Source organism: Aquarana catesbeiana, linkage group LG13 (assembly GCF_042186555.1).
Source record: "Aquarana catesbeiana isolate 2022-GZ linkage group LG13, ASM4218655v1, whole genome shotgun sequence".
Lineage (NCBI taxonomy): Eukaryota > Metazoa > Chordata > Amphibia > Anura > Ranidae > Aquarana > Aquarana catesbeiana.
Window position 1 is genome coordinate 176,625,535 of NC_133336.1, and position 23,545 is coordinate 176,649,079.

The 23,545-nt window shown below is 42.6% G+C and overlaps 1 protein-coding gene across 1 annotated transcript; it reads left to right on the forward strand.

Moving 5' to 3' along the window:
• Positions 1-22,385: 22,385 nt before the first annotated feature.
• LOC141116870 (uncharacterized) lies at positions 22,386-23,545 on the forward strand. Its single transcript, XM_073609346.1, has 2 exons — positions 22,386-22,682; positions 22,766-23,545. Exons 1-2 carry the CDS (start codon positions 22,675-22,677, stop codon positions 23,529-23,531), a joined length of 774 nt encoding a protein of 257 aa, XP_073465447.1. The 5' UTR covers positions 22,386-22,674; the 3' UTR covers positions 23,532-23,545.

Consider the following 23,545-nt stretch of genomic DNA (forward strand, 5'->3'; position numbering starts at 1 on the left):
TTCGGATAGAACAAGGGGGGAGATTGGAACAAACTTCTGTTACAATGCGAAGTGTGCTGAATGCAGACCTGGGGGCGACTTGTCCCCCAGGGCTGAATGAACAACTGAGTTATCGACATAAGCCTACTTGGATGCTGTACAACTCTAAATTTCCTCTATCATACGTGGGGTATGTATGGATGTTTTTGAGGGTTATGTGTTTGTATTATGATGTACTACTATAGTCAAAGGTTGTGCTGTATGCTGTGTCCAGCTGTCCTGCCATTGGTAGTGTTCTATTGGGGATGTATGGCCCTGTTTGATTCCCACCTGGCACGCAGTGGCCTCCTGCAATCTGTGGGCGGCCTAATTGCCTCCCGGAAGGGAGGGATCTACCTTAGCGGCCCGGGTTCCAGGACCAGTGGGCGTCTGGCCCTCTCCCTTGGGAACGCTTCACTGTGCATCGGTGGATAGCCCTTGCATGATGGCCCCGTGTCCCTGAGGGGGTGCGCCATGCACTGACGGTCCGAAGGATCCCCACTGACCGCATCGCACATTCGCTGAGGCCTTTTATCGGCTGCTGGATGATGTCTTAGGCAGATGTCAGCTGTGAGTCTGACCCCTTCACACGCACAGCATCCTACACGTCGATGTGGGACGTGCATGCGCGTACCTCACATGTGATGCAATCACGTTTACGTCCAGGGCTTCATTTAAGCCAGTGGACCAGACCTGACTGGGTGCTGCTGCCGTGACTCCCTGTTGGACTGTTTCATCATCTCTGTTTGCCAAGGTATGTACAATCAGCACTAATCTCTGCACATGAGTAGGGGACCACTGTAAAGTTGTATGTCTGTTTACAACCCAGACTTGGAGGACACCACAGCATTTTTATGACCCTATGATGTGTCCTCCTTTTAAGTTTATGTCCCAAAGTCTTTGGCACACAAGCTAACTGATCTCACTTCCCCTCCTAATTGCAGATTGCCTGATAACCACTGTCCAAATGCGGTGATACATGATATCAACCTCTATCATGGCTGCAGGCCCAACAGGGATTCTTGTGTGGAGTCTTGGGGGCCATAGACTTGTTTCCCTCCCCACTCCTTTGGGGAACAGTGGGACTCTCCCATCCGGCACAGCTGCATACTGATTTTAAACATACAGCTGATTCTCTGCTGATTACTTTGCTGGTATATCCGTATCTATCCCTATTACTCCCTATGCATACCTCCTAACTGTCCCTGATTTTGAGGGACTGTCCCTGATTTGGAGCAATGTCCCTCTGTCCCTCATTCCTCCTCATTTGTCACTCATTTTGGTCTGATTTATATAGTTGTATATAAAATGCACTTTTTATCTTTCAAAAAGTGTTTCCCAGTGCTAAACCTTTCATCCAATTTCTAAATTGCTGCATTTGTACATTTTAAAAGCCAATATAAAGGAATAGTAGTGGTTAAAAAAAAGCACTTGTGGATTTAATTAACCTTTTTTGGGGGGTTAATTCTCCATTAAGGGGGTGTGACAGGGGGCGTGTCCTATGCCTACATACATTTGCTACTAGGTGTCCCTCATTGCCATCTCAAAATGTTGCGAGATTTGCCTATGTATATTATCCTGTTGCCTGTTGTATGCCCTGACTAATATCAATGCTCTCTTATAGAATGCAATATCTTTTATGATCTATGTTTATGTTGGAAGAACAACAACATGTAATGTAAAGTTTATATATATAAACTGTCAATATGTACTTTATGCATTATACCTTTCTATCCAGCAGGTGGCACTGCAGTACGATAGTGTGTTATTCTATGGTAAAGTAATTACATGATGTTCTGTCTATGTTAAGCACATGTACTTGTATTGTCCTGTTTCCTAATGCTGTAAGACATGCATTGCTAAAGTTTCAGGACATACAATGTCCCGAAACACATTGGGTACTGGGAATATAGACCACAAATGCAACAACAATCAGCATATTGACATGTTTTTGATAATATGTGTTTTTACTGGTGAACTATACACATTTTACTTTTGTAGCGATGGTGGACTACAAGTGTAATATTGTGTGCTCTCTTCGTCATTCCTCATCTATAGTTGTATCCCTTTAATGCTGGGTGCCAATGACTGTGATCATATCCGTGAGCCCAACCCAATGGATTGTGGGACTAGTAGCCCTTCTGATCGGCGATTCCATTGCATAACCATACACTGGGACTACACATCCCAGGGGTCCATGCTACCATTCGAGGAGACTTCTGGGAGAGACTATAAAGGATACAGGAGATCCGCCTCATGCTCTCTTCTTCATGGGCCTTGCATGATGCACATCTCTCTGTGATGGGGAGAGAGAGGTTACGGCCTACCACGTGGTGTTCAAGAGATTCCAGCCTGGCCTCGGTGGGCCTAAAACTTGCTTGCTGTACGTCAGACATCCACATGGCACCAACTCAGCAGTTCAACACCACGTTCGTCCACCTTTCGCACCTGTGAGTCATCGCTGGTGGCTTCATTGACGGATGTTTCTTCCTGGATCCCTGCTTGTTAGGCATCTAGTTTGATCCAGTCATTCGTGACAGGGCAATTGCCCATCTTTGCAATCTTTCCCTGGTTACTTTATTGGAACACTGTGTACAGACACCTTTACCTTGGGAACACTTTACTGCACTTCTATTTGAACACTGTACATAGACACCTCTACCTACAACCATTTCAAGGAGTACCATTAGCCTGTTTAAGCCAGTCATTCTGTTAACACACCACTGTGCCTTATTGGATATACTGTAAAGAGCTCCATCTGCCAGTGAAGATTATCAGGCCTGCACCTCGGACATTGCTGTTGTCGCTATTTAACCACTTCAATACCAGGCACTTATGCACCTTCCCGCCCAGACCAATTTTCAGCTTTCAGCACTCTCACACTTTGAATGACAATTACTCAGTCATGCTACACTGTATCCAAACAAAATTTTTATCATTTTCTTCTCACAAATAGAGCTTTTTTTGGTGGTATTTAATCACCACTGGGTTTTTTATTTTTTGCGATATAAGCGAAAAAAAAGCGAAAATTTTGAAAAAAACACACTTTTTTTAGTTTCTATTGTAAAATTTTTCAAATAAGTCATTTTTCTTCATAAATTTGTGGCAAAATTTATACTGCTACATATCTTTGGTAAAAATAATCCAAATTAATGTATATTATTTGGTCTTTGTGAAAGTTATAGAATCTACAAACTATGGTGCCAATCACTGAAAATTGATCAAATCTGATCACACCTGATGTACTGAAGGCCTATCTCATTTCTTGAGACACTAAGAAGCCAGGAAAGTACAAATATCCCCCAAATGACCCCTTTTTGGAAAGTAGACAGTCCAAGGTATTTACTAAGAGGCATGGTGAGTTTTTTGAAGTTGTAATTTTTTCACACAATTCTTGGGAAAATTAAGATTTTTTTTTCACAAACTGGTCATATTAACAGGTTATTTCTCTCACACAGCATATGCATAATTGCAACTGCACCCCAAAATACATTCTGCTACTCCTCCCGAGTATGGCGATACCACATGTGTGAGACTTTTACACAGCCTGGCCATATACAAAGACCCAACATTGAAGTAGCACTTTCAGGCGTTCTACAAGCATAAATTGCACATCTCCTTTCTCAACCACCTATTACATTTTTGAAGGCTCTGGAGCACCAGGGCAATGGAATTGTCCACAAAATAACCCCATTTTGGAAAGCACACACCCCAATGTATAATCTATGAGGCATAGTGAGTCTTTTGAACGGTTCATTTTTTTCCAGAAGGTTTTGAAAAATGTGGAAAAAAAGGAAAATGCATTTTTTTTTACACAAAGTTGTCCATTTATAAGATATTTCTAACACATAGCATGTACATAGCAAAAATGACACCCTAAAATGAATTCCACTACTCCTCCTTAGTATTGCAATACCACATGTGTGAGACTTTTACACAGCCTGGCCACATACAAAGGCCCAACAGTGAAGTAGCACTTTCAGGCGTTCTACAAGCATAAATTGCACATATCTTTTCTCAACCGTCTATTACAATTTGGAAGGCCCTGGAGCACCAGGACAATGGAATTGTCCACAAAATGACCCCATTTTGGAAAGCAAACACCCCAACGTATAATCTATGAGGCATAATGAGTCTTTTGAACGGTTCATTTTTTTTCAGAAGTTTTTGGAAAATGTGGAAAAAAAATGAAAATGCATTTTTTTTTACACAAAGTTGTCCCTTTATAAGATATTTCTAACACATAGCATGTACATAGCAAAAATGACACCCCAAAATACATTCTGCTACTCCTTCTGAGTATGGCGATACCACATGTTTGAGACTTTTACATAGCCTGGCCACATACAGAGGCCTAACAGTGAAGTAGCACCTCCAGGCATTCTAGCAGCATTAATTACACATATCATTTTCTGACTACCGATCACATTTTTGAAGGCCCTTCATATTTCTAACACATAGCAGGTACATACCAAATAACAAAAGATTACCTGTGGTTTTAGAAGTGCAGTAGTTCACAGAGGAGAGCATCGGTCCAGGCAGCAGGCAGGTATGAGGTCAGCGACAGCAAAAGCAATCATCCAGGCAGCAGGCAGGAATACTGTCTATAGTTCAGTAGATACTGTCAGCACAGCCAGAGCACAGCCAGAGCACAGCCAAAGCACAGCCAGAGCACAGCCAGAGCACAGCCAGAGCACAGCCAAAGTACAGGTCCAGGTAGCAGGCAGAGGTGTCCTGGCAGAAATACTGTCCAAAGTCAGTAGAGGCAGCAGGCAGATATATGGTCAACACAGCCAAAGTATTGGTCCAAGCAGCAGGAAGAAACATGGTCCATAATGTCATGGGTCATTACAGGCAGCAATATGGTCAGCACAGCCAAAGTATTGGTCCAGGCAGTAGGAAGGACCATCAAGCTTAGAGCCAGGGGGACAGGGGTAGAGGCTTCTCCCACCCAAATCGCTTTGAAGCCTCCGGGCAACTAGACCCTGTTCTGGGAGTACAGAAAAAGAAAAATTGGTTTTCTCTACTCAGAACGCTATTCTGAAGCCCCTCACATATGTGAGACCCCTGTGTACTGAAGTAGATGGCCAAAAGATCAGTCCAAGTGGCAGGCAAAAACATGGTCGATTAACAGGCCAAGGTCGGTGCATGTGGAAGTCAGAAACATGGTTTAAATCGGCAGGCAGAGGCATCGTCGGTAAACTGGCTGAGGTTGGTGCACGTGGAAGTCAGAAACGTGGTTTAAATCGGCAAGCAAAGACATCGTCGGTAAACAGGCCAGGGTCAGTTAATTAACATGGTAGCAGGCAAATGGGGAAATGGCAGTCTGTTAATAATAAGGGGAACTAATATTGGATGGATGTATGATAATTTTTGAAGCAATCTCCGATGCACAGGCCAGGTTGGGAGGGACATTGGGAACAATAATAGCTGGTATCTCTTCTTACTCCTCCTCTGCTGCATACACGGCATTTCTTTTGGCGTCTTCTTCCAGATTCTGTGGGGGGAATGTGATAGGGAAAGTGTTGCTCGTGAAGTCGACTCACACTATCAGAACGAATGCTTACTGGGGCGGGACCTTGTTGGTAAATGAGGGCAGTGACGATATCTTCAATATACTTCTGGTAGGTGATTTGTTGGTTTTGAGTTGCTTTTTGGTAGCAGACAAACGAATTAAAAAGGGCCATGTGAAACAGGTGAAACGCAACTTTCTTATACCAATAACGGGACTTTCTGGTTGATAAATAGGGCTGTAGCATCTGATCGTTTAAATCCACCCCCCCATGTACATATTATAATCGTGGACACATTCAGGCTTTACAGTGGGGCCGCCTCTTCTTTGGGTCTCCACCACGGTGTCATTGTGGATGGTAGAGAGGATGTGGACATCTTTCTTGTCCCTGCACTTCATGGCCAACACCTCCTCGTTCCTCATGAATGCCGATTCTCCGTTTTGCAATTTTTTGGTCAACAAATTTTGTGGGAATCCCTTCCGTTTTTTTTTTTAAAGTACCACAGGCCAGGGTTTTTTTACTATAAAGGTGACGAAAAAGGGGCAGGCTGGTATAATAGTTGTCGACATATAAATGGTATCCTTTGTCGAACAGGGGGTATGCCAGCTTCCAGACAATTTTACCACTGGTTCCAATATATGTGGGGCAATCATGGGGCTGGAGATGGGAGTCTTTGCCTTCGTAGATCCGGAATGTGAAGACATATCCAGTGGCTCGATCGCATAATTTATTTAATTTCACCCCATACCTGGATCTCTTGCTTGGTATATACTGCTTGAAGTGCCAGTGAAATGTATGAGGGACTTGTCCACACAAATTTTTTGGTCTGGGATAAAAACGTCTCTAAATCGCTGGGAAAGGGAATTGATTAGGGGGCGTATCTTCTACAATTTATCATGGGTGGGATGATCTCGGGGAGGGCATTTGAAGTGGAATTGAAGTGGAATTGAATTGTCATTGAAGTGGAGAAAACGCATAATCATGTCGTATCTTGTCCTGGACATGAGAGCGGAATATATGGGCATGTGGTGGATGGGGTTGTTAGACCAATATGCATGGACTTCGTTCTTTTTTGTAAGCCCCATATTGAATGTAAGGCCCAAAAATAATTTAAATTTGTCCAGTGTTAGACGTCGCCACTGGAACATGCGGGCATAGGAAGAATTGGGGTTGGCAGCAATAAATTGGGATGCATACAGGTTAGTTTGATCCACCATATTCTGCAGCAAATCTTGTGGGAAAAATAAAGAAAAATAATCAAATTGAGAAAAATTTGTAGTGCAGTGAAAGGGGGGATGATAGCGGATCCTGAATTGGCAGGCAACCATAAGGGGCTTGCCAGGGCATCGGGAAGGTAGGACTGGGGCTGGGTTCTTCGGGTTGGGTGTGTGATTCCAGTGCTTGTACTGGGCTCCTCTTCCTAGGGTGTGGCGCTGCTGGTGGTGGGCAGATCTACTGATCTTGGTCCTGATCTTGGTCCTGATCTCGGTCCTGATCTCATTCTTTTGGGAGGGACGGTTTCCTCCGAGGACTCAGACTCCGATCCACTATCCTCCACTGGCTCATATTCTGAACCAGAATCGGATGATGGGAGCTCCCAGCTGCTCTCATCATCCGACATGGTAAGAAGGGCATATGCTTCCTCAGGTGTGTAAACCCTTTGCAACATTATTGGTAGTGCTTTTTGGCGGGCTGGTACTAATGGTACTGCTGGCGGTAGTGGTGGTACCCATGTGGTGTTAGTGGCGGGCCTGTGTGGCGGTACCAATTGCGGTACAGGTGGCGGTACGGGTGGTGGTGGTACCGATCGTGGTACAGGTAGCGGTACGTGTGGTGGTGGTACCGATGGCAGTACGGGTGGCAGTACTGGTAGCAGGCCTGTGTGGCGGGCCTGTGTGGCGGGCCTGTGTGGTGGTATAGATGGTGGGCCTGATGGCGGAACTGGCGGTGGTACCGATGACGGTACTGGTAGCCTGTGTGACAGTAGCAATGGCGGTACTGATGGCTGTGGGCCTGATGGCGGTACCGATAGTGGGCCTGATGGCAGGACTGGCTGTGGTACCGATGGCGGTACTGGTAGCCTGTGTGGCGGTACTAATGGCGGTACTGATAGCGGTGGGCCTGTGACAGATGATTGACAGATAGGCTGATTGATTGGGTGACTGACAGATGGGCTGATTGGCTGGGCTGATTGATCAGATGGATTGACTGACAGATAGGCTGATTGACAGATGGGCTGGGCTGTGTGACAGGTCCTCTTTATTGGGGGGGGGCGTGTTGTGCACAGTATACAGTATATATAGACAGAACACTACACTGATATCTCACTTACTGATCCCTTCTCTCTCCTCACACGATCCGTGTGTGAGGAGAGAGCAGAGATCAGATGGTAACTGCTCCTCTGTTTACATTTGTGACCAGCTGTGATTGGACACAGCCGGTCACATGGTAAACAGCCAATTTCATTGGCTGTTTACCTTGATCGGGGAAGCGCTGTGTCCAAGGGACGCCTGCCTTCCTCAATCCCTGCCCTGCACTCCTCCGGTGGCGCGCACAGTTCGCGCCGCCGAGTTTGTTATGACATGTGATCGGATGTGACGTTGACACAGCCGATCACGTGGTAAACGGCCAAAATCACTGGCTGTTTACTGTGATCGGGGAAGCGCTGTGTCCGAGGGACACATGGCATCCCCGATCGCCGCGCTGCGCCCCCCCCGCGGGCGGGCGCTAGGGGGTTATCCTGCTGGACGTCATATGACGCCCAGTCAGAATAACACAACCACCGCCCGGCCGTCATCTGCTATGGGCCGGGCGGGAAGTGGTGAAAGGGCCCTACACTATCCTTATTCTGTCTGATCTCTCATTAGGATTTAAAGGTTGAATAGGCCGTCCTGGGGTTCCTCTTTAGAGTGTGATTTCCTTCATTAAACACTTAACCCTTTATTGTCCTACAGGTCATGCTTCAGGTGATATTCCATTGTACATATAAGTGTATTGTATCTTCATACTGTTAACTGCTCTTAAGCTGTCTTTTGGGGAATTCCTTTACCGAGTCTGGGCTGTTATTGAGATCTCGGTTGATCTATTGCCTACTTTTGTTAGTTAATGCTATCTTGCTTACTCCAGTAAAAGCTGAGATAATATAAACATATTGACTTGTGATGTGTTGTTTAAAGGTGTTTGTGGAAAGATGTCTGAACCCAGAGTGTCAGGTGGGTTGGAAGGTTCACAGGGTCAGGGTGATGCAGATGAGCAGGTAAATCCAAGCAGTCCTCAGTCCTCGTGCTACACTTTGTACCAATTAAACTTGATGTTTTATACAATTCTGTGTTCTCATTAGGTTGCCTTTAAAGTCCCACTAGGGGGTACTTTTGTTTATTCTTATCTACAAGGGATGTTGGGAACAACCCATGGTCTACTTAGGTGGTCTATTGTTCTACTATAGTAGAACTATAGTCGTTTTTTTTTTTTTTTCATTTTGGATAGAGCAGGAGGGTTATAATACCCAAAACAGGAAGTGAGAGAAATCCCTACAAATTAAGGGAATTCCCTGGGGGGGGGGGCCCAATTCTCCAGAACTAGTGTCCACATTGGAAGGTTTCCCCTCTATCACTTTTCTGGGGACAACCCTAAATTTGGGATTTTCTTTTACTTTCACTTTCAATAATAATGGTAAAGAGGATACATTTACGGGGTAAATCTAATTAAGAGGGGCACAGACAGCAATAAAATCTGACAAGTGTTCTAATCCCTCCACATTCCACCCAAAACACAAAAAAAAATGTTTTGTCTTTAGTTATACTTTAAGGCTTTCTTCACATTGATGCATTATGGCAACACGTGATAAAATACAACAAAGAGTGAAGATACACAAAGCATACCCTTAGGTTACACCATTTATATGTATGTAGCACCCTCCAAGAAAGACTGCTAGTAAGAGTAGGCAAATTTAGATTTGTGGCTCTCCTGTAATCAGCTGAGCAGCATGTTATTGCTTTAGATAGCTCTGGGCTCTTCAGGATGCCAGTTTGATTGCTTCCTCCTGTCTTCTGGAGATTTCTAGAATATGGTGGGTGGAAGAGTCAGATAAGTCGTCTAAATATTTATGTAGCTCCAGCCAATCCCTGGGGAAGTGTGCCCAGATGGTGGTTTGGGAGTGCATAAATAGTTTGGAGCCTCGGAGAGCAGGATTCTTCTCCAGGAGGGGAGGTTCCTATAGCTAGAAAGGTCGCCAGTCCAGCTGCAGATTCTGCTAGTCTCATTGAGGTCCCAGCTGTGCTTAGCTGAAGGGCCTATTCTGCTGCAGGTTTCTAGACCAGGATCTGGTCTTTAGGCTCACTAAAGAGACTGTCTGCCTGAGTCTGGATGGAGACATCCAAGCCCCAGGGACACTGTGAATACAGACCAGAGAGAGAGAGAGATCGTTGTACTACTGTTAACCCTGTGGTGCACCAGTATTAAGGTTTACCTGGTTTGGGACATTGCTTATGGTGTCCCAGTGCTGTTCACTTCATGTCCTACTGCTCACGGAACTGTTCTGAGAAGCAGCTGAAAAGAGAAGAATGCCCTCACACTCTTGTTAGTGCTCTGGAGTATTCCAAAGGCTTCCTCAAGCCCATCCAAGTTACTCTGAAATAAACTTTAAAAAGGCAACCTTTGCTTATTGTGCCAGAGGAGTGAATGTTGTTGTTTGCCTGGCTGTTGCTACACAGAGGGAAACCTGGGACACAAATTCAGCGCCTCCTGTAGAGATAGCGCTACATGTAGTATGGAAAAAATCAAGTGTAAAAAAACAAAAACAAAAAAAAATAACTGTATTTATGAAGGACCACTTTTATGTAATATTAACAAAAAATGAATATTTATTAAAAAAAAAGTACATAACCAAATTGGTTATTTATTAAATTAAAATATATAAACAACATTGAGAACATTAATTCTTTCAGAAATAATACATAAAAATAAAATGCAATGTGATGATCTAAACTGGCCATGGGAGTATCCCTGCGTTTTATCCCCATCTAAGTTTCTACTTTTGAAAACTTTGCTGCAGCTCGCATTCTATAGATTGTCACTGTAGAATATTGCATAACACTTGAATTTGTGCTTTCATTGTACCCAATAGCATACAGTGACATTTGTACACTTGCCGAATATCTGTCGGCTCAATGTTTCTGATCTATTCCTTTACCTGTATTGTTACGTATACCAAGAGAACTGTATGACATTGTTCTGTAATCTTGTCTATAAAGAATTGAAAAAAATAAATAAGTAAAATGGCCACAAGATGGCAGCAAATAATCAGTTATAATGTTGGCTATATTTACTGTAGCAGCCCTTAGATGGCACCCATTGAGGATAGTGATTTCTATATGTTATATAGAACACTTAAAAATGCAATTTTAAAGAGAACAATGTAATCAACTGATTTCTGCTCTGTCCACACAGTGTTCCCAGTGCAGTGCTCTGAACCTGGAAGATGATTGGTTTCTATGCAGAGCTTCAACAGATTTCGCACTCTCCCTATTTAGTAAATCAACCCTATAGCATAAAATCCTTACATTTATTCAAACACAAATGAAAACTCACTTACAAGTGAAGTACATAGACAAAGTGCTCTAAATAATTATTCACCACTTCTGTTCCAGTCCCACACTCTTCTCGCAGGATACACCATTGGCATGGACTGGGCAGCACTTCTTGGTTTGCTTGTCATCAATCTCCATCTTACGCATTATGTCACACATACTTTGTGAGGGGCTCATAGATTCATAGACATCCACAATATATCCACACCTGAGTGTGAAATGCCATTCCATCTTGCCCGCATTAAATATGGCTGATCCAACACACACCGATGGCAGCCATTAACTTCTGCACACTTCCATTGACAACAGCTCCCTACCATTCCCAAGACTGCCCAGTCTCACCATTTAGTATACAAAGTTGACACCATTTTGAGAATTAATACATAGCTCCAAATGGCTAATAATCAAGAGCCCGGCCCCCCATCACAACACAGTCTCCCCATCATCACAGAGTCCCCCTTTCACAGTGCCCCCCCAATCACACAGGTGGATTAGGTCTAGAGGAGGTGGGCTCCATCCTCTCTTGAATGCAGGCCAGATGCCAAAACCATACCAACCATAGCATGTCCTGCCCTAGAACATCATTTGTTAGTAGGGAACTGTCGGCTGGCTGGCCCACACCATGGCAACTCATGAGACTGATCCAGAGTAAACTGGGGTTTGAACTTGCAGCGCCCCTGGGGAACCCAATCGGCATCACAGGGTGCCACAGCACCTCTGTTGAGAAATTCTGTCTTTTATCTTAGTACAGCGATTCTCCACTTGTGGCCAAGGTCTGCACCGGGTCACTGGTTAATATATCCACATTGCTGTTTAGTCTGCAAGTGTGGCCCCCCAACATGTCCAAAGAAAGCAAAATAGCATCTATCCTTAAATTACAGATAGATTTTAGTAAAGCTCAAGGTAAAATAGATCTTTTCCCACTGTTGACATTACAGAAAAAAATGTGTTTGCACAATAATTACATCACATCACTTCCTTTTTTAGTCCTTTCATTGCCACCAACATAAGGTTTACATCATTGGCATCACAGGCTTTTAAACACACACATGTTAAGTTAACTGTCAGCTTTCAGATGACACTGATTTGGGTGGCTGTAAAGCTGCCTGATCACTTACATACTCCCCCCCTAAGATATTACCAATGTATCCTGGGCTCTGCTGTCCTACCTGCGGGCATGGTATGGACATGGTGGGTCACGTTGGATAGAGTGAAGGGAGATCATTGAACATCTGTTTGCTGATCTCTCCTCTGAAGATGGCGCTGGGATGTGACGTGTATTGCGTCACTTCCCAGATCAGAGCTGTCATGATGGCAGCCCATTCTTGCATAATCAAAGCTTGGAGTTTGTCAGAATTTGTGGGGGTTTTTTTTGTTCACTCACCTCTTGAGGATTGATCACAAGTTCTCAATAGGATTAAGGTCTGGGGAGTTTCCTTGCCTTGGACCCAAAATGTCAATGTTTTGTTCCCCAAGCCACTTATCACTTTTGCCTTATGGCAAGGTGCTCCATCATGCTGGAAAAGGCATTGTTCCTCACCAAACTGCTCTTGGATGTTTGGGAGAAGTTGCTCTCAGAGGATGTTTTTGTCACATTCTTTATGCATGAACAAATGGATGATAGGGGGTGCTTATGTGATTCTAATAGATACCTTTATTAAGACCATATGACATCAGCGATTTTTATCATGACTGCGACATTATGGCAGACACATCGGACAATTTTGGTGTGATTTTGGAATCATTCACATTTATACAGCGATCAGTGCGAATAAAATTGCATTGATTACTGTGAAAATGTGACTGGCAGTGAAGGGGTTAACACTAGGTGGCACTGTAGGGGTTAAATGTGTCCTAGGGATGTGTTCTAACTGTAGGGGGGATGGGCTAGCTGTGACACATCACTGATCATAGCTCCTGATCACAGGGAGCTATGATCAGTGACACTGTCACTAGGCAGAACGGGGAGATGCTTGTTTACATTAGCACCTTCCCGTTCTTCCACTCCGTGAGATGATCGCGGGTATCCCCGTGGACATCGAGTCTGCGGGACCCGCGACCCCGACTCACGGAGCTCCCAGGCCGTGGCACGCGCCACGCAATGGCATGGCGGCAAATTCAAAGGGACGTACAGGTACGCCCATTTGCCCAGCCGTGCCATTCTGCCGACGTACATCGGCGTGCGCCGGTCGGGAACCGGTTAAAGACTCTAATGGGGCAGACATAATAATTGAACAATTCATTGTATATTACGTTACAGCTAAATCAATACAATACAATTGTACCTAATTAAAAATCACTTAAAACATGATAAAAAATAAGATTAAAATAGATTTTTTATGTGTCTGTAAACCAGCTAATAGCATTTTCTGATCACTAATTAGTGGTTTGGACTAGAATACCCGGTAAAATGAACATATTGGGGATCAAGTTACAATAAAATCATTTGTTTATGATGAAACCTATTTATTCATTGGTTAAAAAACAGTTTAAATCCAACTCTATATTCATACCAGCTGGTTGCATGGTGCCCAGTTGGTATAAACATTGGGTTTCGTTCTTAGAGACCGCCTGTTTGAGATGCGTGCCTCTCCAATGTTTGGATATTTTATCAATCCCATAAAAAGTCAACAATCGGGGATCCCTATTATGGTATAAACTAAAATGTTTAGCTACACTGTGTTTTATGAACCCTTTGGCAATGTTGGTAATCTGCTCATTAATCCTGGTACGTAATTTACGTGTGTAAGTTACGTATCAGGATTAATGAGCAGATTACCAACATTGCCAAAGGGTTCGTAAAATACAGTGTATCTACACATTTTAGATACTCAAACAGGTGGTCTCTAAGAATGAAACCCAATGGGTATACCAACTGGGCATCATGCAGCCAGCTGGTATGAATATAGAGTTGGATTTAAACCAATTTTTAACCAATGAATGATAAGGGGTTCTGTCATAAACAAATGATTTTATTGTAACCTGATCCCCAATATGTTCACTCCACCGGGTTTTCTAGTCCGGACCACTAATTAGTGGTCAGAAAATGCTATTAACTGGTTTGGAGACACATAAAAAAAAAATTTTAATCTTATTTTTTATCATGTTATAAGCCATTTTTAATTAGGTACAATTGTATTGTATTAATTTAGCTGTAACGTAATATACAATGAATTGTTCAATTATTATGTCTGCCACATTAGAGTCTTTAACATTCAGCATGGGTGATCAATGCATAGTCATTAAGATCAATGGAAAGCCGTTCAAACAATTTCTGAGTGTGGAGGGTGGAGAATTGCAGCTCCACCAATCACAGTCACTTCCTAACCATATAAGGCGAGCATGCCCAGTGATCGGTACGCTTGCTAAAGACGTATTAATTACGAAACGTGTGTCGAGGTGCTTCCGGTCATGCCACTTTCGGATCCCAGCTTCCATTTTTCTCCCATGCACGAGTGGAACGCACGCCAGCTCTGGACGTGAGCCCAGCGGCGAGCAGCTTTCATATCGCAATTTCTGCAGGCTATCCTCAGTGCCAGGCCAAGGCACCTACTAATGTAAGCAGGCACCCCTCTTTGTTTGTATTATTTAAAAAAAAATACAGTATTGCGCTATGGATTGTCCAATTAGGATTTCCCTACAGCGCAAAGGACCTTCTTTTTAAGTAAAGAGGTCATCTCCATCTGGTGAGCAGTTTTTATATCTGAGCACTTTGGGTGTGTTTCCTATGCAAACGGTAAAGGAATTCTTCTCTGCTATCAAGACTTAATATTATATGTTATGGACTTTACTATTTTTATACCAGTCAATAATTAATCACATTCTATGTTTATCACAACTGGTTAATCATTGATGCACTTTATGCACACGTACACTTTAGTTCACGCTATATAGCACTATTCTAGGTACTCAATATTAACATTGTTGCACTTTTTGCACATATCACTTTATTCCATGTCATATGTCTTAATAAAGGTATATATTAGAATCACATAAGTGCCCCCTATCACCCATTTGTTCAATTGCACAGAGTTCATTCATTGTTTCTGGGAGCAGCTGTGTATATTATGTACATTTTTATAAATTATTGTTTGGCGCAAGATTTGTCCCTACACCATTCTTTATTCATGGCTGTGTTATTAGGCAAAATTGTGAGTGAGCCCACTCCCTTGGCTGAGAAGCAACCCCACACATGAATGGTCTCAGGATACTTTACTGTTGGCGTGGCACAGGGCTGATAGTAGCGCTAACCTTTTCTTCTTCGGACAAGGTTTTTTTCAGATGCCCTAAACAATCAGTAAGTGATTCATCAGAGAAAATGACTTTACCCCAGTCCTCAGCACTCCAATCCCTGTATCTTTTGCAGAATATCAGTCTGTCCCTGATGTTTTTCCTGGAGAGAAGTGGCTTCTTAGCTGCCCTTCTTGACACCAGGCCATCCTTTAAAAGTCTTCGCCTCACTGTAAAGATGAACTCACACATGCCTGCTGCAATTCCTGAGCAAGCTCTGCACTGGTGGTGCCCCGATCCCGCAGCTAAATCAACTGTAGGAGACGGTCTTGGCGCTTGCTGGACTTTCTTGAGTGCCAACAAATGCAGCGGAAATGTTTTTTATGGGATTAAGTTCATTTTCATGGCAAAGATACAATTTGCATATACTTTTCATAACATTCTGGAGTATATGCAAATTGCCATCATAAACGCTGAGGCAGCAGGCTTTGTGAAAATTAATATTTGTATCATTCTCAAAACTTTTGGCCACGGCTGTACATTATGTTATCACAAAGGGGGCTATTGATAGAAATTAAATTAAAGTGAGAAAAAACGTTTTTTAAATAAAGAAACGTATTGTTTTGATTTTTTTGTCTTTGTTTTTTTCTTTTTTTTCTTTTTTAACTGCCTAAGTAGCTGGGGTTGGGTTTATGGAAGAGGAGATGTTTCAAGAATCCTTCTCCCTATGAGAGACTATAAATGTATATGCAGGCCTCTCTATGATAATGTGCTGTAGATTGTGGTAGATGTATTCAGGAATAAAGAGACACATAATTGAAAACTATCTGAACGACTGTGTTTGTGTTAATTTTAATGCACAACTTTAATAAAAATGAGAATGATAAAAAAAAAATGAATGTAAAAAATACACCGAAAAAAATGTTAAACCTTCCCCCCCACGTACATGCACATACAAAATATAAATATATTTTATTGGCATTTTATGTGAGAGACCAACACAAAGTGACACATATTTGCGAAGTGGAAGAAAAATGATAAATGGTTTTCATTTTTGTTTTACAAATAAATATGTGAAAAGTGTGGCATGCATTTGTATTCAGCCCCCCTGAGTCAATACTTTGTAGAACCACCTTTCGCTGCAATTACAGCTGCAAGTCTTTTTGGTGATGTCTCTACCAACTTTGCACGTCTAGGGAATGATCTTTTTGCCCATTCTTTGCAAAATAGCTCAAGCTCTGTCAGATTGAATGGAGAGCGTCTGTGAACAGCAATTTTCAAGTCTTGCCACAGATTCTCAATTGGATTTAGGTCTGGACTTTGACTGGGCCATTCTAGCACATGAATTTGCTTTGATCTAAACCATTTGATTGTACTTCTGGCTGTATGATTAGGGTTGTTTGTGACGAACGTGGGTGTCAGATCCCTGCCCTCCTCGCTAACACGCAAGGACAGACCGGCCAACCTCACACCACGCTGTTAATTACGTACCAATGCCACTCTCAGCTGCGCCCAGAACAAAGATTTTCCAGCTTGCAAGACCACAATCTGGGTGTCAGCAGCCTGAGAGCGATTATCACTGGGCTAAATATGCAATTAACCCTTTAACTGCCACCACCGACCTTTGATTAGGAAGGGTCAGGACTTCCATCAATTTAGCAATACCAATTATGATTTTAGAATATGCGTCTGCAACACACACTGCCACCACAGACAGGTCTGCTCAGAGGCCTTACTCTAGAAACAGTAGCACTATTCAAGTGACAGGTTAATTTATAGCTTGCATTAAGAGCTTTAGGCTATGTTTCCACTATTGCGTCCCCAAAGTCGCGCGCTTTACACTGCGATTGTGCGTTGCGATTTGTGTTGCGTTTTGTTGCGACTTTAATTACGACTTTGTGCGACTTGGATGTTCTGCGATTTAGTCCTAGTGATGTAATTCCTTATCCTGCTTATTTATTGCCCCTTCCTGTTTGGTTGTCTCGTGTTGTATGTTTGTTAGCAAACATGTTGGCTATGCAGTATGTTGGGTCAGCAGTCATTTTGGCTTCTGTAGCAGCATTTATAGATCAAGAAGAGGAGGATAACCGGAGGAGGAGAAGGCATCGCTTTTGGATACATCCCATCATTGCCCAAAGGGAAGTGAGAGGCCAGTTTGGGGTCCTTTACAATGACCTCCGGGCTCATGATGAAAAATTTTTCAACTATACAAGGATGTCAATTAGAAGGTGAGAACATTTTTTGATGTCAACTTGCAAATGCTGCCAGATATATTTCTCAAAATGTGTATATGCCTGGTCATTATTACTCTTTTTAGTATTTTGAGATTTGAATAGCTCGAAGTGTTAACTAGAACCTAATCAAATTGTTAGAAAAATGTAACTCCATTTGTAAATGTTTGATTTTTACATGGTCAGTGTAGATACTAGCCCTATTTTTTCTCTTTACAGTTTTGATGAATTGTTGGCTTTGCTCTCTAGTCATCTAGAGCGCCAAAACACCAGTTTCAGAAGGAGTATTCCATCTGCTGAAAGACTCATAATAACATTGAGGTAAATGTTCATACCTACTGTTTCTTCTTCTTAACTTCTATGTGGCTTTTGGAGATCCACATCATTCTTTCATCATCTTTACATGCAGTCCAAAAATAACTACTAGCATGTAATTGTGCGTAAGCTTGGTTTTAAAATCTTAACTCTGCCTCTACATCACCTGTGTCTTTCTCCTGCTCCTCTTCTTCCTTCTTCACTTCCTCAGGCACCTCCTTCCTAGCTCTGTTTTTTGGGTTTATTGATGTAGCTTAGTGTCAATATGTATCATTATCCTAAAATGTATGTACTTTTCCATTTTAGGTACCTGGCAACTGGACATTCCTTTTCCAGTTTGCATTTTGAATTTTTGGTTGGCAAAACTACAGTCAGCACTATTGTCCACGAGACCTGCCGAGACATATGGAATGTCCTTAGTGATTTGGTTCTGAAGAAGCCCACTTCCGACGATTGGTGCAAGAAAGCGGAACTTTTCTGGGATCGTTGCAATTTCCCAAATTGTCTAGGGGCAATTGACGGCAAACATATGAGGGTAGTGATGCCCATTGGCAGTGGAACTAAATACTATAATTACAAAAAATATTTTTCTTTTGTCTTACTTGCAGTGGCTGATGCCAATTATTGTTTCAGCTATATAGACATTGGATCATATGGCAGCAGCTCAGACTCAAGTATTTTCCAAAGATCTTCCTTTGGAAGAATGTTGCGGGAAAATGCTCTGGACCTGCCACAGGACTGTCCGTTGCCAGGAACAAATGGGCCGCCAATGCCATTTGTGTTTGTTGGGGATGAGGCCTTTGCTCTCAGTGAGCATCTATTAAGGCCTTATTCAAATCGGTGTTTGAGTGAAGAGAAGCGAATCTTCAATTACCGCTTAACGAGGGCAAGACGAGTGGTAGAATGTTCTTTTGGCATTTTAGCCAACAAGTGGCGTTTGCTCCATACCCCCATTAATTTAAAAATGGAGAATGCAATATCTGCAGTAAAAGCAGCATGTGTTCTTCACAATTTTGTGAGAATTCGTGATGGCTATCTTTTTGAAGATTCCCTCATGCACGATCTGGAAGGTGCACAATGGAGTGCCAGTAGGGGCACCACCAATGGTGCCAGTGTGCGTGAGGGATTCTCATCTTATTTTCTGTCTGCTGCTGGTTCTGTCCCCTGGCAGCAGGATGCCATAGCATAATGTATGTCATGCATTTTCTGTGAATATTATTTTGATGTATGTTATGTTTCAGTGCATCCAAAAGCATAATAACAGGTAGTTTCCTCAAATTAGAAAAAAGGATAAGCCGAAAATGCACAATGTAAACAAAATTATTTTTATTTTATTTTTTTTTGTGCAGGGAAGCACACAAAATTTTTGGGTTATGTGTTTGGGTGAACTACACCATTTTGTTTATTTTTTATCAAGCACAACAAATAGTGAAATAATAAACTATTTCTCTCAGAAAAACACGTAAATAAAATTATTTCAAAAATATAAAAAAATATCTGAATCTTTTTTACAAGACAACTCTTTTTGCAATAAGGCAAAAATAAAGAAATACGTTCCATGAACTTAAAATTACAACAGTTGTTGTTTTGGCCTCCTCAACCAAACAAAAAATAGAGAACAAGTCTTAAACACACCTCAATAATAATTGTAAATTACAATTGCTCGTATGTTTTGTTTTCAGTGGTCCCGGAAACTGAACTATTGGTTGGTCCAGGGAAATCCACTGATGGACCAGGGTAATATTTCCTTGCCAGAAAAGGCGGAACATGACTGGGTGTAGGCTGCCTAAGTTGGTGAGTGGTTGGGGGGCCAAGGGTAGAGGTAGTGGGGTCAGGAATTGGATGCAACATGCGTGGCCTTGAGGGATTCAGTATATTACCATACTGGTCACAGTATGGACGGTTTATTGGTGGAGCATACTGTGTACTTGGAAAGTGAGTGTATTGTTGATAAGGGGGATATTGGGGAAGGGGGGGGTTGCATATATGCTGAGGATGTTGTTGGCCCCTCACCCACAAATGATTGAGCAGTTGACATTAAAGCCATCCTGAGTGCATATTTTTTCTCAGGGGGTACCTGTTTACATATGCCTAAAATTACAGTGAGAAATGCTGTGTCTTCACACTGGTTTTCAGCCATTTTAGTGGACATCTGATTGACTACCTCTAAAATTTTATCCATGGGTTTACCAGGCCGGGCACTGACCCTTGAAGACCTTCGCAAAGGCCTAGAGACATTGCTAGGTCCTGGTTCTGCATCCTCCTCATTCATTGAGTTTGATGTTGACCTTGCTTCATCTACGAACAGTTCCTTGTCAACATTGTCTTGGAATTGTTCTTGCTCCTCCTCCTCCGCAGCTTCCTCTGCCTCATCTTCTGCTGCCAAACCCTGTGTGCTGTCTTCCCAGCTTGCTTGGGTTCTGAAATACAAATCACATATTTTTAAAGTAAGCATTACTATTTGATATGTAGAATTCGTAACATATGCCTGCTGATAACTTACTCTCGCATTTCCAACACTGGTTTCAAAAATTCAAGATCTCCGGCATGGGCATATGGGGCTAATCTTTTAGAGCCGGAACCACTCCTTCCTTCTTTTAATTTGCGTAAGTACCGGTTGTAGCAGTCTTTGAGACTTCTCCATCGAGTTTGTAACGAGTGCACTACAAAATATAAAGCAAAGTATACATTTTTTAAAACAAATTTAGTCACTGCCTATAGGTCATTCATTTGCTAGGCTGCATAATTGATATGGATGGTGTTAAAACAACCGCTACATATATTACCCATGACACCTACATAATTTGACATGTGCTGGAGGATGTTGACAGGGCCATCTTTAACATTATTTAATATTATTAGGACCGTGGACAAAAATTATTTGCTGGCCCACACACACAGATTTACTAACCTGCAGCCACAGGTTACAGGAAAGTAACTATATAAATGACACCATCAACACAGATAGTGTTGACATGGGATTACCTCCTGCCAAACCATTGTGATCTCCTGCCAGGAGAAGCGGTCCCCACCAAGAAAAAACAGTGCACACAACCATTGGTTACAGAAAGTGTTAAGCAGCATATATCAACCACTTACTTTTTGTAGAACGTTCTGTGGCTGAGAAAGAGTCCCATGTCTCATAATATATGCGAGCCACCTCCAACCATGCTCTCTCCTTCTTTGCATGATCTTTGTAACCTGGATCTCTGAGGTCATATATTGCCGGACGTTGTCTGACAAGCCTAATAATTTCCTCATTGTCATGCACTTGTCGCTTATTTTTTTTTGCCCTAGGCATGCTTCCTGCTGTCTTCCACACTCACATACATCGATATAGGAAGTGATGTATTTGGGAGGAGCAGAGATCATGTGCTTCCGTAGACTTCCGTGGAAGTCGCAACAAAGTCGCGGTGTCAGACATGTACATACGACTTCATTGCGACTTAATACCTTTCTATGGAGAACAAGTCGCACCGAAGACGGAACAAAGTAGTGCAAGAACCTTTTTTCGAGTCGCTGCAAATTGAGTCGCACCAATGAGAACGGGGACCATTGAAATACATGGGTTTTGACTTGTCATGCGACTTGACATGTGTCAAGTCGCAAAATAAGTCGCACTAGTGGAAACAGAGCCTTAGAGACAAGGTTTAGGCTCTGTTTCCACTAGTGCGACTTATTTTGCGACTTGACACATGTCAAGTCGCATGACAAGTCAAAACCCATGTATTTCAATGGTCCCCGTTCTCATTGGTGCGACTCAATTTGCAGCGACTCGAAAAAAGGTTCTTGCACTACTTTGTTCCGTCTTCGGTGCGACTTGTTCTCCATAGAAAGGTATTAAGTCGCAATGAAGTCGTATGTACATGTCTGACACCGCGACTTTGTTGCGACTTCCACGGAAGTCTACGGAAGCACATGATCTCTGCTCCTCCCAAATACATCACTTCCTATATCGATGTATGTGAGTGTGGAAGACAGCAGGAAGCATGCCTAGGGCAAAAAAAAATAAGCGACAAGTGCATGACAATGAGGAAATTATTAGGCTTGTCAGACAACGTCCGGCAATATATGACCTCAGAGATCCAGGTTACAAAGATCATGCAAAGAAGGAGAGAGCATGGTTGGAGGTGGCTCGCATATATTATGAGACATGGGACTCTTTCTCAGCCACAGAACGTTCTACAAAAAGTAAGTGGTTGATATATGCTGCTTAACACTTTCTGTAACCAATGGTTGTGTGCACTGTTTTTTCTTGGTGGGGACCGCTTCTCCTGGCAGGAGATCACAATGGTTTGGCAGGAGGTAATCCCATGTCAACACTATCTGTGTTGATGGTGTCATTTATATAGTTACTTTCCTGTAACCTGTGGCTGCAGGTTAGTAAATCTGTGTGTGTGGGCCAGCAAATAATTTTTGTCCACGGTCCTAATAATATTAAATAATGTTAAAGATGGCCCTGTCAACATCCTCCAGCACATGTCAAATTATGTAGGTGTCATGGGTAATATATGTAGCGGTTGTTTTAACACCATCCATATCAATTATGCAGCCTAGCAAATGAATGACCTATAGGCAGTGACTAAATTTGTTTTAAAAAATGTATACTTTGCTTTATATTTTGTAGTGCACTCGTTACAAACTCGATGGAGAAGTCTCAAAGACTGCTACAACCGGTACTTACGCAAATTAAAAGAAGGAAGGAGTGGTTCCGGCTCTAAAAGATTAGCCCCATATGCCCATGCCGGAGATCTTGAATTTTTGAAACCAGTGTTGGAAATGCGAGAGTAAGTTATCAGCAGGCATATGTTACGAATTCTACATATCAAATAGTAATGCTTACTTTAAAAATATGTGATTTGTATTTCAGAACCCAAGCAAGCTGGGAAGACAGCACACAGGGTTTGGCAGCAGAAGATGAGGCAGAGGAAGCTGCGGAGGAGGAGGAGCAAGAACAATTCCAAGACAATGTTGACAAGGAACTGTTCGTAGATGAAGCAAGGTCAACATCAAACTCAATGAATGAGGAGGATGCAGAACCAGGACCTAGCAATGTCTCTAGGCCTTTGCGAAGGTCTTCAAGGGTCAGTGCCCGGCCTGGTAAACCCATGGATAAAATTTTAGAGGTAGTCAATCAGATGTCCACTAAAATGGCTGAAAACCAGTGTGAAGACACAGCATTTCTCACTGTAATTTTAGGCATATGTAAACAGGTACCCCCTGAGAAAAAATATGCACTCAGGATGGCTTTAATGTCAACTGCTCAATCATTTGTGGGTGAGGGGCCAACAACATCCTCAGCATATATGCAACCCCCCCTTCCCCAATATCCCCCTTATCAACAATACACTCACTTTCCAAGTACACAGTATGCTCCACCAATAAACCGTCCATACTGTGACCAGTATGGTAATATACTGAATCCCTCAAGGCCACGCATGTTGCATCCAATTCCTGACCCCACTACCTCTACCCTTGGCCCCCCAACCACTCACCAACTTAGGCAGCCTACACCCAGTCATGTTCCGCCTTTTCTGGCAAGGAAATATTACCCTGGTCCATCAGTGGATTTCCCTGGACCAACCAATAGTTCAGTTTCCGGGACCACTGAAAACAAAACATACGAGCAATTGTAATTTACAATTATTAT